A 24,132-nucleotide genomic window follows, 5' to 3' on the forward strand; every position below is an offset into this window, starting at 1 on the left:
TATCTACCTCATGTAAGTGTTCACCACATATTCCTGTCTATCATTTGGCTGGAAGCCACAAGACTGAGTTCAGTTCCAGACCTGAAGGGTGACTAGTGGCCGTAGTCTCAGGGGTATCGCCAAGCTCTATTAGACCAGAAAACCTGATCTTTCTTTTTTTTCAAATCATTTTGAGTTTGTTCCACACTGTTCTCCCACTCTATCCAGGAATTCCTGCATCCCTTCCAAGTGGTTGACAGTGGTAGCTAGGCACCATCTAGTTCTGGTCTCATGGTCATATAGGCTGAGGATTGCATGGTCTACCGGTCCCTTGGACTAGTTGTTTCCACGTGTCTTTAGTTTTCTTCTTTTTTTTTTTTTGCTCTAGATGAGGAGATCAAAACAAGGACAGGAGGTGAATGCTGAGGTCCTCGTAGTCCATCATACCTTTGGACTAATTGTCTCCAAAGGACCTTGATTTTCTTCACTCTTCTTGGCTCCAGACAAGAAGAGACCAGTAGTTGCATCTTTGATGGCCTCTCAGAAGCTTTTAAGATCCCAGTCACTGCTCACCAAAGTAGGATGAAGAACAAGATTTTTATGTACTTTGTTGTGCCAACTGAGCATGGTGTCACCTGAGACTGTGGAACTGTGGTTCCGAGCCTGCAGGCCTGGTGATTTTCTCCTTCAAGGTGTTTGGTTGTCTCTGAGAAGCTACTCTAACCTTGTCTGCTGTTACTCCTGTAATGTATGTGGTTAATTTTGTAGCACAAGTACATATGTAAGATTATCTTCAGCCAAATCTGTCCTTCGTCTTGGGTATATTCCTAGTCTCGTTTGTCTATATGTTTATTCATAACCTAGTGTTTGCTGCTACTAGTGGTGCAGTATTGTGCAGGTTACAGTATTTTCCTCTGTTGTCTGTATCTTTTGTACGTATTTCTATGTCTTCTCTTTCCCCATTGTCACTGTGCTGGTCACAGGCTCTTTCCATACTGCCCCTCCCCTCACCCAGATCAGCATGTGACCCCCAACTACTCAGAAATTTTCCCTCCCTATCCCTCCCGTTCCCAGTAACCAACAAAATGAATTTCCTTCCCTGCCTAAACCTTTCCTTCACTTTTTACAATAATGGATTTATACAATATTTGTCCTTCTGTGAGTGACTTATTTTACTTATTTTACATTTATTAATGTCCTCCAAATTCATCCACATTATTATTAGGTGATTTGTGGATTCTTCATTATTTTTTAATGTTGCATGGTATTCCATTGTGTGAATGTACAGTTTGGTTATCCATCCATCTATTGATGAGCACTTAGGTTGTTTCTATATCTTTGCCCTGGTGAATTGTGCTATGATGAACCTGGGTGCACATATGTATATTTATGTGCTGGATCTCACCTCTTTAGAATATATTCCTAATAATGGAGTTGCTAGGTCAATTGGTATTTCTGTTTTCAGTTTTTAATGGAAACACCATACCCTTTTTCACAGTGATTGTACCATTTAACAGTCCCACCAGCAGGGTATGAGGTTTCCAATCTTTCCACACCCTTGCCAGCATTTTTATTTTCTGCCCTATCAAACTTTGCTATTATTGCTAGGATGAGATGTTATTTCCTTGTTTTGGTTTAAATCTCTCTAATGACTAATGATTGTGAACATTGCCTTATGTGTTTGTTGGCCGCCTGTATATCTTCATTAGTAAAGTACATGTTCGTGTCCTTTGCCCATTTTTGAATTGGATTGTTTGTCTTTTTGGTGTTTGGGTGTTGAAGTTTTTAATAAATTTTAGAGATAAGTCCCTTGTCAGATATGTCATAGCCAAATATTTTTTCCTAATCTGTGGTTTCTCTTTTTACCCTTTTGGAGAAGTCTTTTGATGCACATAAAAATTTAATTTTTAAGAGGCCCTAGTCATCTACTTTCTCATCTGCTGCTTGTGCATTTTGAGTTATGCTTGATGATAGTCTATGCCGTAAATTAGGGACCTTAAGTTTGACCCTATTTTATCATTGATGGCCTTTATGGTTTGGGGTTTTACATTTAAGTCTTTGATCCAACTTGAGCTTGTTTTTGTCTGTGGGGTAAGGTATGGGTCTTGTTTCATTTTTCTGCAAGTGGATATCCAATTTTGCCAGCACCATTTGTTAAAAAGGCTATCTCTTTCCCATTTAATGGATTTTGGTCCTTTGTAAAAAATCAGCTGTCCATAGATAGATGGTCTATTTCTGGGTTCTTGAAACTGGTCCATTTGTCTATTTGTCTATCATTGTGCCAATGCCACAATGTTTTGACTACTGAGACTGTATAGTCAGTTTTGATACTGGAGAGTGTGAGACTTCCTACTTTATTTTTCTTCTTCAGTATTTGCTTATCCAAGGTCTCTTTCCTTTTTGTACAAAGTTAGTGATTGGTTTTTCCATGTCCTTAAAGAATGGTGATAGAATCTGGATTGGGATTGCATTGAATGTATAGATCGTTTTGGGTACTATTGACATTGTCACAATATTCGGTCTTCCTATCCATGAACATGGCATGTTCTTCCATTTATGTAGGTCTCTTGTAGTTTCTTGTAGTAGTTTTTTGTAGTTTTCTTTGTATAGGTATGTCTCTGGTAAGACTTATTCCTAAGTATTTTATCTCTTTGGTAGCTACTGTAAATGGTATTGTTTTCCTCATTTCCTCTTCAGAGGTCTCTTTGTTGTTGTAGAGGAATCTAACTGATTTTTGTATGTTGATCTTGTATCCTGCCACTTTGCTGAATCTTTCTATTAGTTCTAGTAATTTTCTTGCTGAGTCTTTCGGGTTTTCTATGTATAGGATGGTGTCATCTGCAAATAGAGATATTGTTGTTGTTGTTCTGTGCCATCAAGTCGGACCTGACTCATGGCGACCCCTCCTTGGGTTTCTGAGGCAGTATCACTACGGAAGTAGATTGCCCCATCTTCCTTCCGCGGAGTGGCTGGTGAGTTTGAACCGCCAGCCTTCTGGTTAGCAGTCAAGTGCCTTAGGCACTATGGTACACAGTGTTAAAAAGCAGTGATGATAGAGGGCATACTTGTCTGGTTCCTGTTAGCAAGGGGAATGCTGTGAGTCTTTTCTCCATTGACAATAATGGTGGCTGTTGGTTTTGCCACCAAAACCTTTATTATGTTAAGGATTTTCCCTTCTATACCTATTTGGCTGAGGGTTTTGAACAGGAATGGGTGTTGGATTTTATCAGATGGCTTTTCTGTATCACTTGATATCATCATATGATTCTTCTCTTTTATTTATGTGATGGATTACATTGATTGTTTTTCTGATGGTGAACCATCCTTGCATACCTGGTATGAATCCCACTTGGTCATGGTGTATTACTTTTTTGATATGTTGTTGGGTTCTGTTGGCTAGGATTTTGTTGAAGATTTTTGCATCTGTATTCATGAGGGATATTGGTCTATAGTTTTCCCTTTTAGTGGTGTCTTTACCTGATTTTGGTCTCACGGTTATGCTTGCTTCATAGAATGAATTTGGGAGTATACCATCATTTTCTATGTTCTGGAATAATTTGAGTAGTGTAGGTGTCAGCTCTTCTCTGAATTTTTAATAGAATTCTCCAATGAAGCCTTCTGAGCCAGGACTTTTTGTTTAATGTGGAGGTTTTTTTTTGTTTTGTTTTGTTTTTTTTTTAAATGACTTGTTCAGTTTCTTCTTTTGTTATGGGTTTCTTCAAGTATTCTTTCTCAGATTGTGTTAATTTAGGTAAGTCTTGTGTTTCTAGAAATTTGTCCATCTCTTCTAGGTTCATAATCTGTTGAAGTACAGTTCTTCATAATAGTCTGTCGTTACCTTTCTTTATTTCAGTTCTGTTGTGATGTCACCCTTTTCATTTATTATTTGTGTTATTTGCATCATCTCTTTTCCTTTGTTAAATTTGTCAGGGGCTTGTCAATTTTGTTAATGTTTTCAAAGAACCAGCTTCTTGTCTTGTTCATTTTCCCTGCTTTTTTTTTTTTTTTCTCTGCTTCATTTATTTCTGCTCTTATCTTTATTATTTCCTTCCTTCTTGATACTGTACGTTTCTTTTGTTGAATTGCTGAGTTAAAGTGTTGGTTTTGATTCTTTCTTCATTTTTGATATGTCCATTTATTGCTATAAATTGACCTCTGGGTTCTGCTTTCACTGTGTCCCAAAGGTTTTGGTAAGCTGTATTTTCATTCTAATTTGTTTCTAGGAATTTTTTTATTTCACACTATTTCTTCTGTTACCCAATAGTTTTTGAGTAGTGTAATACCTAATTTACACATATTTGATTTTTCTTTCCTTGGTCTTCCTATTATTGATTTCTAATTTTATAGCATCGTGATCAAGATGATGCTTTATAATATTTCAGTGTTTTAAAATTTATCGAGGGTTGTTTTGTGGCCTAAATATGGTCTATTCTGGAGAATGATCTATGTGCACTGGATAGGAATGTGTGTTGTGCTTTTGTTGGGTAGAGTGCTCTGTATATGTCTATGAGGTCAAGTTAGTTGATTGTGTTGTTGAGATCTTCTGTATCTTTGTTGAGTTTGTTCCTACTAGTTCTTTCCTTCCTCAAAAGTGGTGTTTTAAAGTCTTCCACTACTTACAGAATTGTCTATTTTTCCTTTCAATTTGGTTAATGTTTGCTTTATGTATTTTGGAACTTTTTCATTGGGTGCATAGATATTTAATATGGTGATGTTCTCTTGGTCAATTGACCCTTTTAACATCATATAATGCCCTTCTTTGTCCTGTATGCTGGTTTTCACCTTGAAGTCTCTCTCTCTCTTTTTAAAATTATGATTTGGGTGAAAGTTTACAGAGCAAATTCACTTTCCGTACAGCAGCTCACATATACTTTGTCTCATGACATTGACTGTAATTTCCCACAATGCAACAGCTCTCCTCCCATTTCCTCCCCATAGTTACCTCTTCCCTGTGTCCTTCTTGAAGTCTATTTTATCAGAAAGTACTATTGCCACTCCTGCTCTTTTTCCATTGCCGTTAGCTTGATATATTTTTTCCACCCCTTGATTTTTAGTTCACTTTTATCTTTGTGTCTAAGGTGGGTCTCTTGTAGGCACCCTACTAATGGGTTTTCTTTTTTTATCAAATCTGCCACTCTCTTTTTCTTGACTGGTGCATTTAGTCCATTCACATTTAGTGTAATTAATTACAGGTATGAATTTATTGCTGTCATTCTATTGTGGGTTTTTTTGTTGTGTTGGTAGTGGTTTCTATGTTCCACATATTTTTCTGTGCTGTGTTAATTTTGTTATCAAGTATTTTTTCTCTTTTCTTCATTATTGTTGGTTTCGTGTTTACTAGGCCCTTGTGATTTTCTTCTTTCTTGGTTTGGTTAGAAGGATTGTTGATTTTCTTTGCAGTTAACCTATAGTAAATTCTTATCTCCCTAAGTTTGGAACAGTCTGTTCTATAAAGACATTGTCCTGAGTTCCTCTCCGTTTGGAAGTTTTCTGATTAAAACTTTTATTCCCTCTATTTGCTTTATTGTTGGTTTCATTTACAGATTGACTCCCCTATTTCTCTACTTACTTTTTTTTTGTGAGTTTATTTTGATAATCTTTTTCTAGGTTGGTTTCTGTGTGGTGGTGTCAAGTGTCTTCTTTTTAATTTGTTGTCCTCTGTTGTGGGTTTTCTATTAGAAGGACTGTCTTTAGCATTTCATTTCCTGTGGGGTTGGTGTGGCTTTCACAAATTCCCTTAATTTCTGTTTGTCTGGGAATGTCTTGATTTCACACTCATATTTGAGGGACAGTTTGGCTGGATATATAATTCTTCATTGGTAGTTCTTTTCCTTCAAGGTTTATTCTTGTCTTCATGGTTTCTGCTGAGAAATCAGAGCTTAGTCTTATTGGTTGCCCATTGCAGCTGACATTTTGTTTTTTTACAAGCTGTTCCCAAGAATCTTTCTTTTTCTTTGGTTTTGGAAAGTTATATTATGACATGCCTTGGTGACTTTCTCTTGGGGTCTATCCTGTGTGAGCTTTTTGGATGGATAAAGTTTCTTCTTTCTTGATAAGGGGGAAATTTTCTGTTAGCATGTCTTTGACAATTTTCTCTGTGTGTGTGTGTGTGTGTGTGTGTGTGTGTTTTGCCTCCTTTTGTTCTGGGATTCCAGTCAGGCATATGTTATTTCTTTTCCTGTCATCCCATATAACTCTCTTTTCTTCATTTGTTCTAAGTTTTTGTTCTGATTTTTCCCCGTACAAGGCGGAGTCCAGGGGTTTTCCTTCTAGCTGGGAAATGTGTTTTTCAGGCAGTTTTAGTATACTCTTTTGTCCTTCCAATGTGTTATCTCTCTCCATAAGTTTAGTGTTCATCTTCTGGATTTCTAATTGCTGTTTTTGTATGATTTCTAATTGTAAATTTAATTTGTTATTTTGCTCTTGAATGATTTTCCTGAATTTTTTGAGGGTATTGTCTGTCTTCTCATTGCTTTTGTTTATGGTTTCCTTGAGCTTTTGGAGGGTCCTGTGTATATCTTATAAATTGCTTCTCAGATAGTTCTACTACTTGTTCTTCTTCAGGGAGATTTCCTAATTCTTAGTTTGGACACTTGTTCCTACTATATTGTCCTGTTTTTGGTTTGATTTGAAGTTGTCGTTTCTTAAACATTTTGAAATTGTTATCATTATTTGTTAGTTATGTACTGATTTCTTTCACTTTGAGTTTATGTTTTACTTTGTTTTAATATATCTGGATGTGTGGAGCAGGTGTACTTCTTTGGTTCTTAACTCAGCGGTACTGGCTCACTCTTCACCTTTCTCTGTTTTGGTGGAATCACTTGTGAGGATGTGGGTACAGGTTTCTGTTTGTCATGAAGAGGATTTTCAGTTCGGATGAGCAGGTGTTGTTTACCCTCTGTCGTTGATCTCATGGTGCAGGAGCTATTCGTGTTTCTTGTCTGTTGGGTGAGGTGGTCAGTGTAGTAGCTATGGTTGTTTCATGGAGGGTTAATATGTTCCTCCCATTGGATGAGATAGGGGGAAAAAAAAAGAAAAAGGAGAGATGGAAAGATAGAATAGAAATAGATAAGAAGAAATAAGCAAAAAGGAAAAAGAGTATAAGGGAAAGAGAGAAAAACAAAAGTGGGCAGGTGAGATGGATAAAGGTTTGTCAAAAACCAAAGAAGATGAGGAGGCAAAGGGGCAAGTGACCAGACGGAAAGGAACGAAAATTGGGTTAGAGGGAAGTGGACAAATGAAGGGAGCATAAGGTATTTAAGGAGGTTTCCCTCCAGTTATATTCAGCCAGTAGCTGTGGTAGCTGCCAGCTTTGGCAGAATCCGCTCACTCACTGGAGCACCCACATAGGAGAAAGGATACTGGTGCAAGAAGTGACCCCCAGGGGAGAAAGCCCAAAGCACATTTTTTGTGCTTAGTGTGAGATAATTCAGTCAGTGATGCAGGTGTTGAGAAGGACAGCTATAACCCCTAGCTCTGTTTGTAGCAGTCTGCTGATGGTGATGTTCCGCCATCATCAAAGCCCTGCAATTCAAACTCACCAGCTACTGCAAAGGCAAAAGGACCACCCTCCTCCACACGGATCCGTAAGTCCTGAAATCCCAGGCCTCAGTTCCACTCTGAGCTAAAAAGGTTGCTAAAAGTTGGACTCAAAGCCACTGCTGTGGGTCTGATTTGGGGTCTGTTTATTTGGAGAGAGTTTCTCTTCCCTTTCCCTACTCCCTTCTGCACTGTGCAGCATCTTAAGCTATGGAAGTCCTGATTTCTTTCAGTATGATCTTCAACCCCACATGAAACTTTAGCTCACCTTGAAACATTCCCAATGTGACTAGTCTGTGTTTGTAACACCTGTGGGTTGTGTGAAATTTATTTTTTTTTCCCCTCCTCTTTGACCTCCTTTGTATTTGTAATGACTTCTCGTGGGCTCCACCAGCTGGGTGGGGTTTTATTTTTTCCCAGTCACAAAAGCTCCCTTTTGCTCTCTTCACTGGATCCTAATACTTTATCTTCTCAGTAACTGCTTATAATTCCTGGGTCATTATTTGTATCTATTTTATTGAGTTTCTCAAAATCTCTGTTGAAAGTGGAAATTGTAGTGCAGTGTTTTAATAAGACACCATCTTAACTGGAGTCTTGAAATGTTCTTTTTAATGAAGAATGTGATACCATTCCATATTAATTTATCTTTCCTAGTGTAGTAGACCATCTAATTGTCTGATTCAAAATGGTCAATACCAGTCTATTTCAGCTCACTAATGCCTAGGCTATCAATCTTTATGTGTTCAATTTCATTTTTGACAACTTTCAATTCTCCTAGATTCATACTTCATACATTTCACATTCCAGTTATTAATGTATGTTTGCAACTGTTTCTTCCCATTTTGAGTTGTGTCTCATGAGCAAAAGAAAGTCCTGAAAGCTTCACTCCATCCACGTCATTAAGGTAAATTCTACTTTGAGTAGGTAGCTCTTCCCCAGTCATGTTTTGAGTTCCTTCCAACATGAGAGGCTCATCTTCCACCACTATATAAGACTATGTTTCGCTGCTATTCATAAAGTTTTCAGTGGCCAGTTCTTTGAGAAGTGGATGTCCCCATCTTTCCCAGTTTATCTTAGTCTTGAAGCTCTGCTGAAACCTGTCCACCATGAGTGACCTTGCTGGTATTTGAAATACTTTGTTGCTGTTGTTGTTGTTGTTATGTGCCGTCGAGTTGGACCCGACTCATAGTGACCCCTCCTTGAGTTTCCGAGGCAGTATCACGATGGAAGTAGATTGCCCAACCTTCCTTCTGAGGATTTTGAAATACTGGTGGCATATTTTCTAGCCTCACCACAACACCAAGTTACAACATTATGACAAACTGGCAGGCAAGTGGTGGAATCTTCTCATATCATATATTAAAAAAAAAGTGAAGTAATTTGTGTCAAATACAGTAGGTGGCACTGTGATAAAACTTTTGTGAAGAATTGAATTAGGTTTCATCTATACTCTTTTACCAATCTTGTTGCTAAATAGAGAGAGATTTCTAAATAGGCAAGTCTGAACAAACTCTAGCAGGTATTCTCAAATGGCCATTATTAGTGATGTTTTATTTTTATTGAAATGAAAAAGTTAAGTGCAATGATGTGTTTCTTGAAATAAACTACCAAAAAATAAATAAAATAAAAAATGGAGCGTACTGTGAATTGATCCATAGTCATAGATCTTAATTTTTTTAAATTTTTTCATGTGTATTTCAATTTTATACAAGTTATTCTCAGCTTCACATTCTTAGTAATTAGATTTTTAAAATTAATTATTCACGTCAGTCAAAACAGCAAGGACGAAATGCAGCATGAGAACAGAAGACAATAAATTTTAATATGGTGATTTTGTCATATTTTCATTGTATCTCAAGGTACTCTCTTCAGTCTTCTCCCTAAAAAAAAATTAGCTTACTATTATTTGACTAGCATGACCAGTTTTGTATTACTTCAAATAATACATTGAAAGGAATGTTTTAGAAAACTTAGCTATTCTTATACATTTAAAAACACAATGTCAAACTTTTGTAAAAGTAACAACTTGGATTATTTGATGTATTAACATTTAATAATACAAGTATCTTCTTATTTGTATTGATTGTGGTTAAATTCTAAAAACTAAAACAAAACTCAGTACCATGGAGTTGATTCAGACTCATAGTAAGCCCCATTAGATTTCTAAGGCTCTAAATCTCTACAGAAGCAGACTGCTGCATCTTTCTTCCCTGGAGTGGCTGGTGGGTTCAAACCACAGACCTTTTGGTTAGCAGCCAAATGCCTTAACCACTGCACCACCAGAACTTAGGGGATTCTCAATCCTGGCTTTACAAGCTTCACAGTCATCCCTGGAACATCTTAAAATACAACTTCAGGATTCTGAGTCAGCAGGTGTCATAGCAAAATCTTGCATATATATCACAAAAAGTAAGTTACCTGCACATATCCAGTTTCCTAAAATTGTCTTTGAATGGCTTATTGGGATCTTTATTAGGAGACACAGAAATTCCTGTGTGAAACACATTTAGCAAATTTCTATAAAGTTACAATTTGAAATACCAAAACATGTAGAAAGTAGTAACAACAAAAATATTTCAGAAAATTTGAAGTGTATATAGTAGTTATAATCAAGAATAGAAAATAAACATTACTTGTGTTTTTTACTATTAAACATCTGTTGTTTTCCTTCTTGATATAAAAAAGGAAATGGGATTTCTTTCTTTTTTAAGTGGCAAAATCTGAAATTTTTGAATGGAATTTTCCCTACCAAAATATAATCTCCCTTTTCTCTCTTTTGGAGTTTTGATTAGTTAGGGTTAATATACACATATATGTTTAAATTTAGTTTGTAGTCTCTTTTCATCTAATTTTTGTTTCTCTTTTGGTTTAGTTAAAGTGATGGTATTGCCTTTTCTCTTTCTTTTCTGATTACTGATTAGACTACTGATGTGGCAGTTAATTTTACATATTAATGTCTTGCAGCTGATTACCTGGCTCAGGCATTTGATTCTCTTTGCTTGGACTTGAAGACAGATGAAGGAAAAACCTTGTTTTTGGACTATCAAGCTGTTCCAGTAATTTTAGGTCATCTAAGGATATCCAGTAAAGGACTCCTATCCAATGTCATTGATAGCTTGCTGCAGATGACAGTGGAATCTAGTAAGTTTTTTAAACTTAAAACAATGAAAATGAGATGATGTTTTCATCCTTAACGTGTTTTGAATATATACCTACATATCAGACACTTGCATTTTGCAATGTATATGCTTAAGAAACGCTTTTGACAGCTATGTAATTAAGACATTAATAACATCAGGAAAAGTTATACAGTCTAACCCTTTGCCCACATTTTCCCTAATTTAGCACAGTTTCTAGTAGTCATCTCAGTTATGTGGGTATGCTATGTGAATGTTGGTGAAATGTTTGAACCACCTTCTCTGTTGTCTTTTGTTTATTCATTCTGGCAGATCTTCTAGTATATTCTTTATTATCTCAGAGGGAGTGAAGTCATCAAATGTATTTCAAACTGAAGTGAGAATAATGACATAGACATATTCTTGTTGTTGCCCTTTTAAACTTACTGTTTCATTGGAGGGATTTTTGAGAGAAGCACTCTTGTATATTTTGGCTAATATATTTAATTCATGCTTTTAGAAATTTGTAGTGTGTGAGTTGTTTTTTTTTTTTTCATTTTGGTTTTTATTTTGGTATAACAATTTTTAACTTCCTATTATTAGTTCCTAATTTAGCACAGATATGTACAGGGGTGCTTGACATAAATATTTTTATTTGCTTTAGTTGGCATTGCTCTTTGAACTTAAGACTTAACTTGTAAAAAGCAGCCATTTTTGCTTCAGTAATTATATTCATTCCTAGTCTGTCTTTCTTTTCTACTGTCTTCCTTATTCTCTCTTTCCTTCACAGCACTTCTAAATATAAAGCAAATTTTAAAATGGAAAGGCATTGTGGTAGTAAGCAACCTATGGATTTAGATGCCTCTTGTGGGTTAATTACTAACGATTGTGTGCAAAGCATGCTTAAGTTTCTAAATAACACCTACTCTTCACTTATCAACTATCTTGTTATCTAACATTTCATATTGCAATAGTAAACAATCTACTATCGACTATATTGCACATTAATGATGTGTATCTGGCAATAATGAACACTGAGGTATGAGGCAAGAGTAATGCTAGCTGTGGTGGTAAAGGTTTTGTGTCAGCTTGGTTGGGTCATGATTCTCAGTTATTTGGCAGTTATGTAATGATGTAATTTGGCAGTTATGTAATGAGGTAATCATCTCCCACTTCATGATTGGATGTGGTAATCCTTGATTTTCACATAACACTGATGTTAACTTAATGACCTGGTCTTTGGAACCTAACTATGTCAATGAAGGAGGAGTGGGTGTAGTTACTTTTGCGTATATGGTTTTACATTTTTAGTTCACTTACATGTAAAACCAAACTCACTTCCATCGAATCGATTCTGACTCATAGTGAACCCTCCTTGGGTTTCTCTATGGAAGTAGATTGCCCAGTTTTCCTTCCAAGGAGTGGCTGTTGGGTTTGAACCACCAGCCTTCTGGTTAGCAGTCAAATGCCTTAGGAACTATGCCACCAGAGCTCCTTTCACATGCAACCTTACTTTTCCTTTACATCATCCCTGTGAAGGAAGTCTCGTAGGGAAACTGAGGCCTAGAAAAATTAAGTAACTTCTCAGGTAGGCAGAGGGAGTACTGAGACTTGGATCCAGGTCTCCGACTCTAGATATAAAACTCATTCTACCTTATCATATGATTAGGTTTTCCAGGCTTATTTTTTTTTCTCCAGCTCTAAATTGACAACTGATAGGACGAAATATCCTTGACCTATTTTATTAATATTTTTAGCTATTTGTAACTGCTAAGATACTGGATTTATGATTGGATAATCTAGGTACCAAGATAAGTAATCTTGAGGTTTTATGACTCAGTTTATTAATGTAAGAAATAGAGTAGAAAGTGAACAGTTAGTAAACTGAGGCACCAACCCACCCACTGCCCTCAAGTTGATTTTGACTCATAGCCACCCTATAGGATAGAGTAGAACAGCCCCATAAGGTTTCCAAGGCTGTAAATCTTTACAGCAGCAGACTGCCTCATCTTTCTCCTGTGGCCGGTAGGTTCAAACTGCTGACCTTTTAGTTAGCAGCCAAGTGCTTTAACCATTGTGCCACTAGAGCTCCTTAACTGACACAGAGCCCTAATATTACTTGTTTAAGTAATATTGGCTAGATTTCCAACTTATTTCACAGGATTTATTTATTTATTTTTTAAATGAGAAAATGAATATCCTACCAGAAGCAAATGCCTATTCATTGGAAACAAATTTGTCTGGATGTCTAACATAGGTAAAATATTTCTTTGTATATTGGATGAAATGACTTTATAGGACCCTAAAATTCACATTTGGAGAAAGTGATAGATTATTCAGTCAACAGATTTGCAGTTCACTCACATTTGATTATCTTTGTTCAGATTAACCTCAAATCTACAGTTATGCCTTTCTTGCTAAAATTAAGTAAATAAAGGAATTCTTTGGCAGTGCAAACCGTTTACATATCGAGTCCACCTAGAGGCATCCTAGAAAAAATGCCTGGTGATCTATTTCCAAACTGTCAATGATTGAGAACCCTATGGAGCACAGATCTACTCTGACACACATGGAGTTGCCATGATGAGAATTAGCTCCACAGCAACTGGCTTAGTAGTGATTACTATGAAAGCATTGTTTTTCCTAAATGAATTTAATACAGTTTCCATTATAAGTGTAAATCCAATACTGGTATTGGTCAGTCAACCAGATTTGTGGAATGGATGAATTACAGCTAGATCAAGCTAGATCAAAATGAAGCAAATACTTCTCTGGATTTTTTTTTTTTTACTTTTTTCTAAGTGTGAGATGGAAAGTGTATTTCACCTTCTACATAATTTCTGCAAGCCTTTTTTTTTTACCCCCCCCCAAGATCATATGAGAATGTTGTTGGAAAAGAAATTTAGAATTGATTTATGGATGGGTTGTCTCACCCAATTAATGGATGGATACACAGCTGTGTGTAAGGCACCTACTGGTACTCAGTGTGTCTGTTGGTAAACTATTACTGGTTTACTAGGAGGTCAGTACAGAAATAGAGTTTTTAGAAACTTTTAAATACACTTTTAATACAAACTTAAATCTCTCTAAACTCACTTCTCACTTATCTATGTGGTTAGGTTCCGAAGATCAGGTTGTTACGTGCAAACTGGCATTATGTGAAATGGAGGGTTCTTTTTTCCTGTTTTCATGCCATCTATTTGTCCTATATATTTTTTTATTATTTAGAAAATAGATCATAGATATAATAATAGCTAAGCTTTACTGATGTGCTTCTTGCTGTGACGAGTCTAGTCATGCATTATTCCTCTGTGCAGCAGGCTTGGAGGAGAGAAAGCTGGTTAAAGCCAGGCTGTGTGATTGGAGGGCCCATGACTTAACCATTTCACCATCCTTCTATGCTGGGTCAGACCTTCCTTTGTGGAGCCTCCTCCAAGGACCCACTCCCACCCCTGCAAGCCCTGTGTTCATGATCCCAGAATTTGCTCTGCCCTTTGACCTGGTGAGTTACAGAGGTTTAGGGCTTCCTGAGAGAGCACTGGGAGTCTGGCTGTGCACCCAGCCCCACTAAGATAGAAGCTTCAGGCCCAGTTCCACTCACTTTGTGGAGTGAGTGGAACTGGTTGTAAACTTGCACACTGTGGTAGTTAAGATTATGTGTCAGCGTGGCTGGGCAGCTGGATAATGAGTCTGGTTATCAGCTCCATGGTGGAATCTACTATAAGCAACTGAATAGCTACCTTAGGGATGTGGTCTGTGTTCTAGTTACCTCTGTGCTGTTCTAACAGAAGATACCACAAATGGGATGGCCTTAAGAAACAGGAGTTTATTCTCTTATAGTTCAGGAGGCTAGAAGTCCGATTCAAAGTGCCAGGCTCTAGGGGCTGTGTGAAAACCCCTTGACCGGACTTATCTCTAGAATTTATAGACCACTTCAACACCTCAATAACAAAAAGACAAAAAATCCAATTAAAAAGTGGGCAGAAGACATGAATAGACACTTCACCACGGAGGATATTCAAGCGGCCAGCAAACATATGAAGAAATGTTCACGATCATTAGCTATTAGAGAGATGCAGATCAAAACAACAATGAGATACCATCTTGCTCCAACACTAGTATCAAAGTTCAACAAGACAGAAAATAACAAATGCTGGTGAGGTTGTGGAAAGATTGGGACTCTCATACACTGCTGATGGGACTGTAAAATGGTACAACCATTGTGGAAAGCAATATGGCGATTCCTTCAAAAGTTGGAACTAGAAATGCCATTTGACCCAGCCATCCCATTACTAGGTATATACCCTAAAGAAGTGAGAGCCATGACAAGAACAGATATATGCATGCCCATGTTCATCACAGCACTATTTACAATAGCCAAAACATGGAAACAACCTAGATGTCCATCAACTGAGGAATGGATAACCAAACTACACACAATGGAATGCTATGCAACGCTAAAGAATAATGTAGAATCTGCAAAACACTGCATAATGTGGATGAACTTGGAGGACATTATGATGAGTGAAATAAGTCGATCACAAAAGGACAAATATTGTATTAGTCCATTATTGTAAAAGTTAAGGAAAGGTTTATCTATTGAAAGAAATTTTCTTTGTTGGTTACCAGGAGTGGGAGGGGAGGAGAGGGAACGCTGTTAGATAGATAGAGATAGATATTGATTTGGATAAAGAGAAGGGCAATGTACCAAATGTGAGTGATCAATAGGGCAGCATTGAGGATGAGAAAGACATAGAGAGGTACATGGGCAGTACAGACAACAAATATGAACCCTTTTGCATATACAGTACTGAGTTGTCAGTGAAGGCAAACATGGGTATATGGACGGATAGACGACAGGTGGACAGGCTAAACAATTAGGTATGTCTAAATGGGGAGTGTATCTAAGATCATATATAGGGTTGGCAGACAATGGTCCTATAAGTTTATGTGAATGATCAGAATTCCCAGGTGTATAGTAGAGCTCACAAGGGGCAAGGTTATGGTCATTGCTTGGTCACAGCCAGCTACCCAGAGGGACTGAGTAGTTGAACCTGTGGGCTCGGGACCATAGTCTCAGGGGACATCAAGCTCAACTGGCATAACATACTATACAAAACATTGTTCCATCTCCTACTTTGGTGAGTAGCGACTGGGATCTTGAAAGCCAGCAAGCTGCCATCTAGACTCAACGATGGGTCTCTCCTCATCAAGAAGAAAGAAGAAAACCAAAGTTAATGGAAACAATCAGTCCTAGCGACTGGTACACCATCCAATCTGCAGCCTATACAACTATGAGACCCTAAGAACTGGATGGTGCCCGGCTACCACTGTCATCCACTTGGAAGGGATGTAGGAGGTCCTGCATAGAAAGGGAGAACAATGTGGAAGAAAACTCAAAATCATTTGGAGGCAAAAAAAAAGAAGGTGGGGACCAGGTTTGCTGGTCCAATAGAGCCTGGTGGAACCACTGAGACTATGGCCCCTAGCTGCCCTTCAGGTCTGGAACTGAACCCACACCTGTGGCTTCCAGCCAAACAAAGTACAGGCATGTGAGTTAAACATTTGCCTCAAGTAGACACACGCCCTGGACAGAACAATCATGGGAGAAGTAAGGGCTGCTTATGCACAGGGAGACAGCTCAGGACGCAGGAGAGTGTGGAGGGATGGACACTGGGAAGAGGTAACTAGGGGGAGGAAGTGGGAGGGGAGCTGTTGCATTGTGGTTAACTGTGGTCAATGATATGAGACAAAGTATATGTGAACTGCTGTATGGAAAGTGAATTTGCTCTGCAAATCTTTACCCAAATCAAAATAAAATAAAAAATAAATAAATAAAAAGAAAACCCCTTGACCTTGGGCTTCAGCTTTGCCAGTTGCTCCCGGCCCACTGAAGCTAGAGGTATCTCTTCACTAGGTAGCTACTGGCTGCTGAAGCTAACAAGCTCAAGGTCGACAAATAAAATGGCACAGTCCCAGTATTACCAAACCACATGGCAGGCCATTCATTCAAGTCCATTGAAAGTCCCAAGGTTGGCAGAGCATGGCAGGCTACTAAACAACAACATAGCTACATGCAGGGTTCAAGTGTGGTGTAAGCTGGAGACCATTCCTAAAGCTGCTGCTTTTTTACAGGAAGCAGACCATATACCCGAAGCAGCTACTCAGCTGCTCCAATAGATTGCACCATGGAGTTAATTACCGATCTCATCATGGGGAATAACTACAACTACATTCAGCTGCCCAGCCACTCAGCCAGGCCCAGCCAAGTTGACACACAAACTTAACCACCACAGTCTGCTTCCTGCATATAAGGAGAAGCTTTGGGAATGGGCTGTAGCTTTTTGGCACACTTGGACCCTGCATGTAGCCAAGTCTTCATTTAGCAGCCTGCCATGCTCTGCCTGTCTTGGGGCTTTTAATGGACTTGAATCAATGGCCTGCTGTGTGCTTTGATAATATCGGGACTGTGCCTTTTCACTTTTGACAAACCTTTGTCAGCCTTAGCAGCCAGTAGCTGCCTGAGTGAAGAGATGCCTGTAGCAAAGAGTGGGCCAGGAGCAAGAGGCAGAGCTGAAGCCCAAGGTCTAGGGGCTTTCACCCAGCCTCTAGAGCCCAACACTTGGAACTTGGACTGCTGCCTTCCAAAACTATAAGAAAATGAACTCCTATTTGTTAAGGGCATCCCAGTTGTGGTATATTCCTGTCAGAGCAGCACTGGGTGACCAAAATGTAATGCAGAGTTGCTGAGACACCAGGACACGGAGTTGTTTCAAGGAAGCAGTTTATTAGCACTCCCGGGTGAGGTTCTCATGCCCTGGCATCAAGGCCAGAGAAGTCGCACCCCCGGGTGGGGAGGATAGATTATTATAGACACATAGAGGACCTAATTGGGGACACTAAGGAAATGGCGGGGTCCAATTACCTATTAGCATAAGGGGGTTTCACAGGAGGAAGTTTATTATAACATGGGACTTTCTAGCCTGGGTGGGTTCTGCCACCTTGGCTGTCTTAACAGGGCTAGACACCTTGGAGGTACTAAAATTAGCATAACTAGTTGCTAACTGAAATGTTGGTGGTTTGAGTTTACTCCGGCCTAACACAAAACACACACATTTCTTCTCAATACTGTCTCCAATGCCTTTTTTTTTCCCTCCCTTTCTACCCCACAGCAAATTTTGAGAACAGATGCCCGCTGGCTCAGTGCTGCCTATGCATCTGCCAGGAGTCATGACCATATAGGAGGATGGTCCAAAGGGCTGCTGGACACGGCACCGCTGCTTGCAGTTGGGCGTGGAGGCAATGGAGCAGTGTGGCCCAGGTTTCCAGGGGTGGTCCAGAGACCCTCCTCATGACAGGTCACACTGCACAGCCGTTGCTATGCTCACCACATCATTAATGCACAAAACAGTCAGCTAGTAGATTTTTTGCTATTGGCATAAAGGCAGAATATCAGATAACAAGATAGTAGAAAAGTGAGGAGTAGGTACATTTAAGTCTGACAAGATAAAGAAGTATTCTGTGTAAGAGATGCATATATATATATGAGTGTGTGAATGTGTGTGTATGTAATTTTATATCTGTTAAGTCAAATAATTAAAATGTATGTTTATTTTTTGTTTCAATTTTCTGTTATTTTGGTGGATCATCTGTGAGGAACTAGAAATTTGATACCACAAATTTACTTTTACCACAGATAGGTTGAAAAGCACCAGGCCACCCATCTCCATGGATAGTTTGTGTTGAGTAATGTTGTAGTAGTGCTGCTGTAGAATGATTTTTTTCCCCCACTTAGCCCTTTGTGTTTTTCCTACAAATTTTTTTTTTTTCCAGAGATAAGAAGTATTATTAGCTGTAAAAGGTGCTCTGGTGGCATAGTGGCTAAGGTGTTTGGCAACTAACTAGAAGGTTGGCGTTCAAACCCGCCAACTGCTCCACAAGAGGAAGATGAGGCAATCTCCTTCTGTAAAGATTTACTGCCTTGGAAACCCAATGATGGTCAGGAGTTGGAATTGACTTGATGGCATTGGGTTGTATTAGCTGTGTAGGTATTGCTTTTTGAAAACTGCTAAAATGTATTTCTTTGAGTGTAAATTAAGATCTGCATATTGATATATATCTTGCTATGTACATTTTGAGCAATTTTTTTTTAAGATGGTTGTCTGATATACCAATTTTTAGAGTAGGAATATATATATCATGTAATAACTTAAAAGTGTTGCTTTTAGAAAATTACTTTATGGTTTCTTGTTCTTTTCCCTGTCAGTGGTTGAAACCTATTATTCAGTTATCTGAGTTTAGCTGCATAAGAACTTGAATGTTATTTTTTAACAAAGAATTTTTTCCTTTTCTTGTCAGACTTAGTTTAAATAAAACCAAAGAAAGCAAACTCACTGCTGTTTAGTCTATCCTGACTCATAGTGACCCCTTCTTGGCTTTCCAAGGCAGTATCTTTATGGAAGTAGATTGCCCAGTCTTCCTTCCGAGGAGTGGCTGGTGGGTTTGAACTGCCAGCCTTCTGGTTAGCAGTAATATGCCTTAGGCAGTACACTGCCAGAGCTCCCTAATTTAAATAGAGGGATTTAAATTTGTATTAGTTAGTTTATGCTCTCTTGCATCCTTAAAACTGCCTTGTTTAGATAACATGTCAGGGTTAACATTTGAAGTGAACAATATATTTTCATATATTTTGCAGATGTAAAAATGTCAAGTCTGTTTTTTAATATAAAAAACAATAGAAATGGCAGTTTCTATAAGTTCTACAATGTTTCTACAAGTGTATTTGTATGTTCTGTAACAATTTCTCGGTACATAGTAGAGCAGACAAGGGACAAGGTTGTAGTCACTTCTTGGTCACAGCCAGCTACCCAGAGGGAGTGAGTAGTTGGACCTGTGGGCTGGGACCATGGTCTCAGGAGACATCAAGCTCAACTGGCATAACATACTACACAAAAACATTGTTCCACATTGTAGTGTAGTAAATTACCTGGTATGGCTTTTCTATCCATAAGTCTTTGTAAACTACATGGTGGAATTTGCTGTGAGCAACTGAGGAGCTCCTGATAGTAAAAGTTATCCACCTAGGGTATCTCTGTTGGGAATGGCACAAAGCAATGTTCGGGGAGGCTCACTCTCTCTCAGGTGTTTAGAATTCTGATGTTATGATTGGCTAATTTGGCCACTCTGCCAGGCTCAAAAGGAGGCCTCCTAGAGGCAGAAGTTTCTCTCTGACTGCTGGCTGAGAAGAACGTGCTGCTGAGAGAAACACGCTCCTGAGAGAAATGCGCTCCTGAGAGACATGTGCTGCTAGGAAAGAGACACAAGAGACACGCATTGCTGAGAGAGACACCGAGGGACACACGCTGCTGGGAGAGAGACTGTGAGAGACTGTTGGCTGAGAGATGGTGGACTGAGAGAGACAGTGTTTTTCCTGAACTTGAATTGTAGCCTGGTGCTTCCCTAATAAACCCCATAATCTGTGAATTCTGTGTGGCCACTGCAGTGAATTATTGAACCCAGCAGAAAGGTGGTGAGTGCTGTGGGAGGAACGGTTGATGTCAGGATTGGTGAAAGGGCTGGAGGGAGGCAGCATGTCTGGCCTCGCAGGAATAGGCTTTGGGCTACTGATGGTGATTCTGTCTTCCTGTTGTGTGGTTAGAAGAGATCAGAAGATGTGGCCACCTTGCCCTTTTAGCATACATCCTACTTTTGTGAGTAGCAACTGGGATCTTAAAAGCTTGCAAGCAGCCATCTAGATTCAACGATGGGTCTTTCCTTGTCCAGAGCAAAGAAGAATAAAGAAAGCTGAAGACTCATAGAAACAATTAGTCCAAGGTACTGCTACACTATGGGATCCTTATCCTATATGACTGTGAGACCAAAAGAACTAGATGGTGCCCAGCTACCACTGTCAACCACTTGAAGGGGGATCTATGTAGGAGATCCTGGATAGAGTGGGAGAACAATGTGAAACAAAACTCAAAATCATTAAAAAAAAAAAGGGAGGGGGGGAGATCAGATTTACTGGTCTGATAGAGCCTGGTGGAACCCGTGTGACTGTGGCTCCTAGCTGCCCTTCAGGTCTGGAATTGAACCCACACCTGTGGCTTCACACAAAACAAAAGATAGGCATAGGAGTTGAACATTTACCTCAGGTAGATATACTCCTTGGAGAGATCAATCATGGGAAAATGGAAGGGTTGTTTATGCACAGGGAGACAGGTCTGGGGGCAGTATGGGAGTGAAGGACACAGGGAAGAGGTGGCTATGGGGAGGAAGTAGGAAGGGAGCTGTTGCATTGTGGGAGCATTACAGTCAATGTCATAAGTCAAAGTGTATGTGAACTGTATGGAATATGAATTTGCTCTGTAAACTTTCAGCCAAATCACAATAACATTTCAAAAGAAAACCCAGCAGAAATGTGGAAACTACAAAGTAGTAAAAAAGTAAACTAGTCAGACTGTTCAGATAGTTGTTGTAAACATTTACTTCCCATCTTTTTTCTGTGAGTACTTTTCATGATGTTGGCTAACTTTTTCTCTTTTTCTCAATATGGTTGATCCTAGTATATATACTTGTATGTTTGTATATCTGTGTGCAGTACAAGAAAATCTTAGAATTTACAAAGAAATATACTTGAGTTCTGTTAAAATTGTGTCTGTGATTATGGGTAAGAAAACTTAATATAGGTAAAGGTAGCAAAGAGTCATCAAATACTTTTGACCAGGTTCTATACATTAAAATTGTTCTACAACTTATTTCTAAAAATATTCATATTTCTTAGTTGGTATGGTTACAAGTGTTCATTGGTTGTTAACATTTCTTCATTTGAGCAACACCATTTCATCCTTTTTTATTTTATTTTAAATTTATTGTGTCATTCTTTGATGTTTTACTATTAAGGAGATTAAATAAAGGATAAAGCAAACAGTGAAATAATAGATGTGATATTTACAGGAAAGCCCCAACGTAGTGAACATGTACCCGTGAATTATGCAGACATATAACCTATTTTCTCATTTAAAGGTTTTCTTATTATAAGGAAACACAATAAATGCAGGAAAACCAAACCCACTGCCATAGAGTCAATTCTGACTCACAGCAGCCCTATAGGACAGAGTAAAACTGCCCCATAGGTTTTGGAAGGAAGATTGGGCAATCTACTTCTGTAGTGATACCGCCTTGGAAACCAAAGGAGGGGTTGCTGTGAGTTGGATCTGACTCTATAGCAGTGAGTTATTTATAGGGTTCTACAATAGAGAGATTTGTTTATTTTTAGTATTTTTCCTTCTCTCTCTTTTTTTTTAAATTGCAGTGAAAATATACATACCAAACTATCCACCAATGCTACAACTTCCACATTTACAACTCAATGACATTGATTACATTTTTCATATTGTGCTATAATTATAGCTGTCCTCTTCCAAATTATCCTACCACCATTAACATAAATTTAGTGCCCCCTAACCAAAAACTCAACCCCCTCCCCCTACACCCAAGGTAGCCATTAATGAACTTTGGTTTCATTCTCACTTCTCAGCTATCTCATTATCTGACACTGCATTTTTGACAATAGTGAAAAATCTACTACATAACTATTTTGTGCATTAATAATGTACGTCTGGTAATAAAAAACGCTGAGGTGCAAGGTGAAAGTAATGGTGGCTGTGATGTTTTAGGTTAATTGTCAACTTGACTGGGCCATGATTCTCAGTGGTTTGGCAGTTGTGTAAAGATGTAGTCATTCCCCATTTTTTAATCTGATATGGTCACTCTCCGTTTTTACATAATGCTGATTTTCTCATAATGGCTTGGTCTTTAGAACCCTAGCCATGTCAGTATGTGAGGAGTAACTGTATATATTTGTTTATTTCATCTAAGTGAGATTATATAGTATTTGACCTTTTGCTACTTACTTATTTTACTCATCATAATGTTTTCAGTGTTACTCCATGTTGTAGCATGTATCAGAACTTCATTTCTCTTTTAAGGCTGTATAATATTCCATAGGAAGATTTCTTTTTAATAACTGAGGACTATATAAAATTTTTAAAATTTAATAATAGTAACACTGTCCTTAATTCTACCACATTAATATGACATTTATAGTTTACATAATATTCTATTACATATTTTACATAGTTGCAATTATAATATGCATACTTTTTTGTTTTATAATTAATATATATATTCATTTTAGAAAAATTAGGAAATATAGATGTAATTTCATTCAACTAGTATCTATAGACTGTATATTCAGCCATGGCAGGCAATGAATTAGTACTAGAGATACATCAGAGATAAGTCAGTCCCCGTGATCATGGTGTATGTATTTTATGTATTTCTAGGAACTTGTCCATTTCATCAAAATTATATAATTTGTTGGTATATAATTTTTCTAGTATTGTCTTCTGATCCTTTTTATTTCTGTAGGGTCAGTTGTATTTCCCCACTTTCATTTCTGACTTTAGCTATTTGAATTCTTCCTCTTTTTCTTTGCCAATCTGGCTAAAGGTTTTTCAATTTTATTGATCTTTTAAAAAGACCAACTTCTGGTTTTGTTGATTCTATTGTTTTTCTATTCTCTATTTCATTTATTTCTGCTTTGATCTTTGTTATTTCTTTCCTTCTGGTAAATTTGGATTTAGTTTCTTCTTTTTTTTTTTTCCTATATGTACTGTTTTTTTAACTTGCTGATAACATGAGTTTCTAAATTATTATATCTTTTGGTGAACTGATTCTTTAAGTTACATATTTTTTATCCCCATTAATGATTTTTGAGAGGGAGACAGGCCCCACACTAAGAGATGGGAAGCAAGAACGAGCCGGTGACTAGACAGAGCCGCGGGATCCAGGTAAGGGGAGGGAGGCAGGCCCCACACCAAGAGGCAGGAAGTGGGGGAAGAGCTGGAGATGAGACAAAGCCATGGGATCCAGGTAAGGGGAGGAGACAGGCCCCCCACCAAGAGGCAGGAAGTGGTGAGGGGGAAGCTTAGATGACAGAGCCATGGGATCCACGTAAGGGGAGGTTAGAGAGGTTTTGAATAGCTAAGGGAGACAAACTTGTCTGTTAGTTTGTTGTACTGTGGTGGCTTGCATGTCGCTGTGAGACTTGAGGCTATACCACTGGTGTTTCAAATGCCAGCAGGGTTGCACATGGTACACAGATTTCAGCATAGCTTACAGACTGACACAGACTAGGAAGAAGGAAGAGGCCATCCACTTCTCAAAGAATCGGCCAGGGAAAACCTTATGAATAGCAGAGAAACACTGTCTGATACATCACTAGGCACCTTTATGAATAGCTCGGAAACATTGTCTAATACCGTGCAGGAAGATGAGCCCCTTAGGTCAGAAGGCACTCAAACTACAACTTGGAAAGAGCTGCCTCTTCAGAGTGTAACATGCTCAACATTTCTCAAGCTGAAAGAACTGAGGAGAATATTTAAGCCTCAAGTTGCAATATTGAAAGATTCTATGGGCAAAATATTGAATGATG

At 38.3% G+C, this 24,132-nt stretch overlaps 1 protein-coding gene across 1 annotated transcript in view; it reads left to right on the top strand.

Annotated features, from left to right (window-relative positions):
* Window positions 1-24,132, top strand: part of CCDC138 (coiled-coil domain containing 138) — a 284,099-nt gene that overhangs the window by 213,600 nt on the left and 46,367 nt on the right. Inside the window, exon 12 of the mRNA XM_007942397.1 lies at window positions 10,483-10,659. Within this exon, the coding sequence (XP_007940588.1) occupies window positions 10,483-10,659 (177 nt within the window). The remainder of the gene's footprint in view (window positions 1-10,482; window positions 10,660-24,132) is intronic.

Source organism: Orycteropus afer, unplaced genomic scaffold (genome assembly GCF_000298275.1).
Source record: "Orycteropus afer afer isolate SDZICR_OR568_19922 unplaced genomic scaffold, OryAfe1.0 scaffold00089, whole genome shotgun sequence".
Lineage (NCBI taxonomy): Eukaryota > Metazoa > Chordata > Mammalia > Tubulidentata > Orycteropodidae > Orycteropus > Orycteropus afer.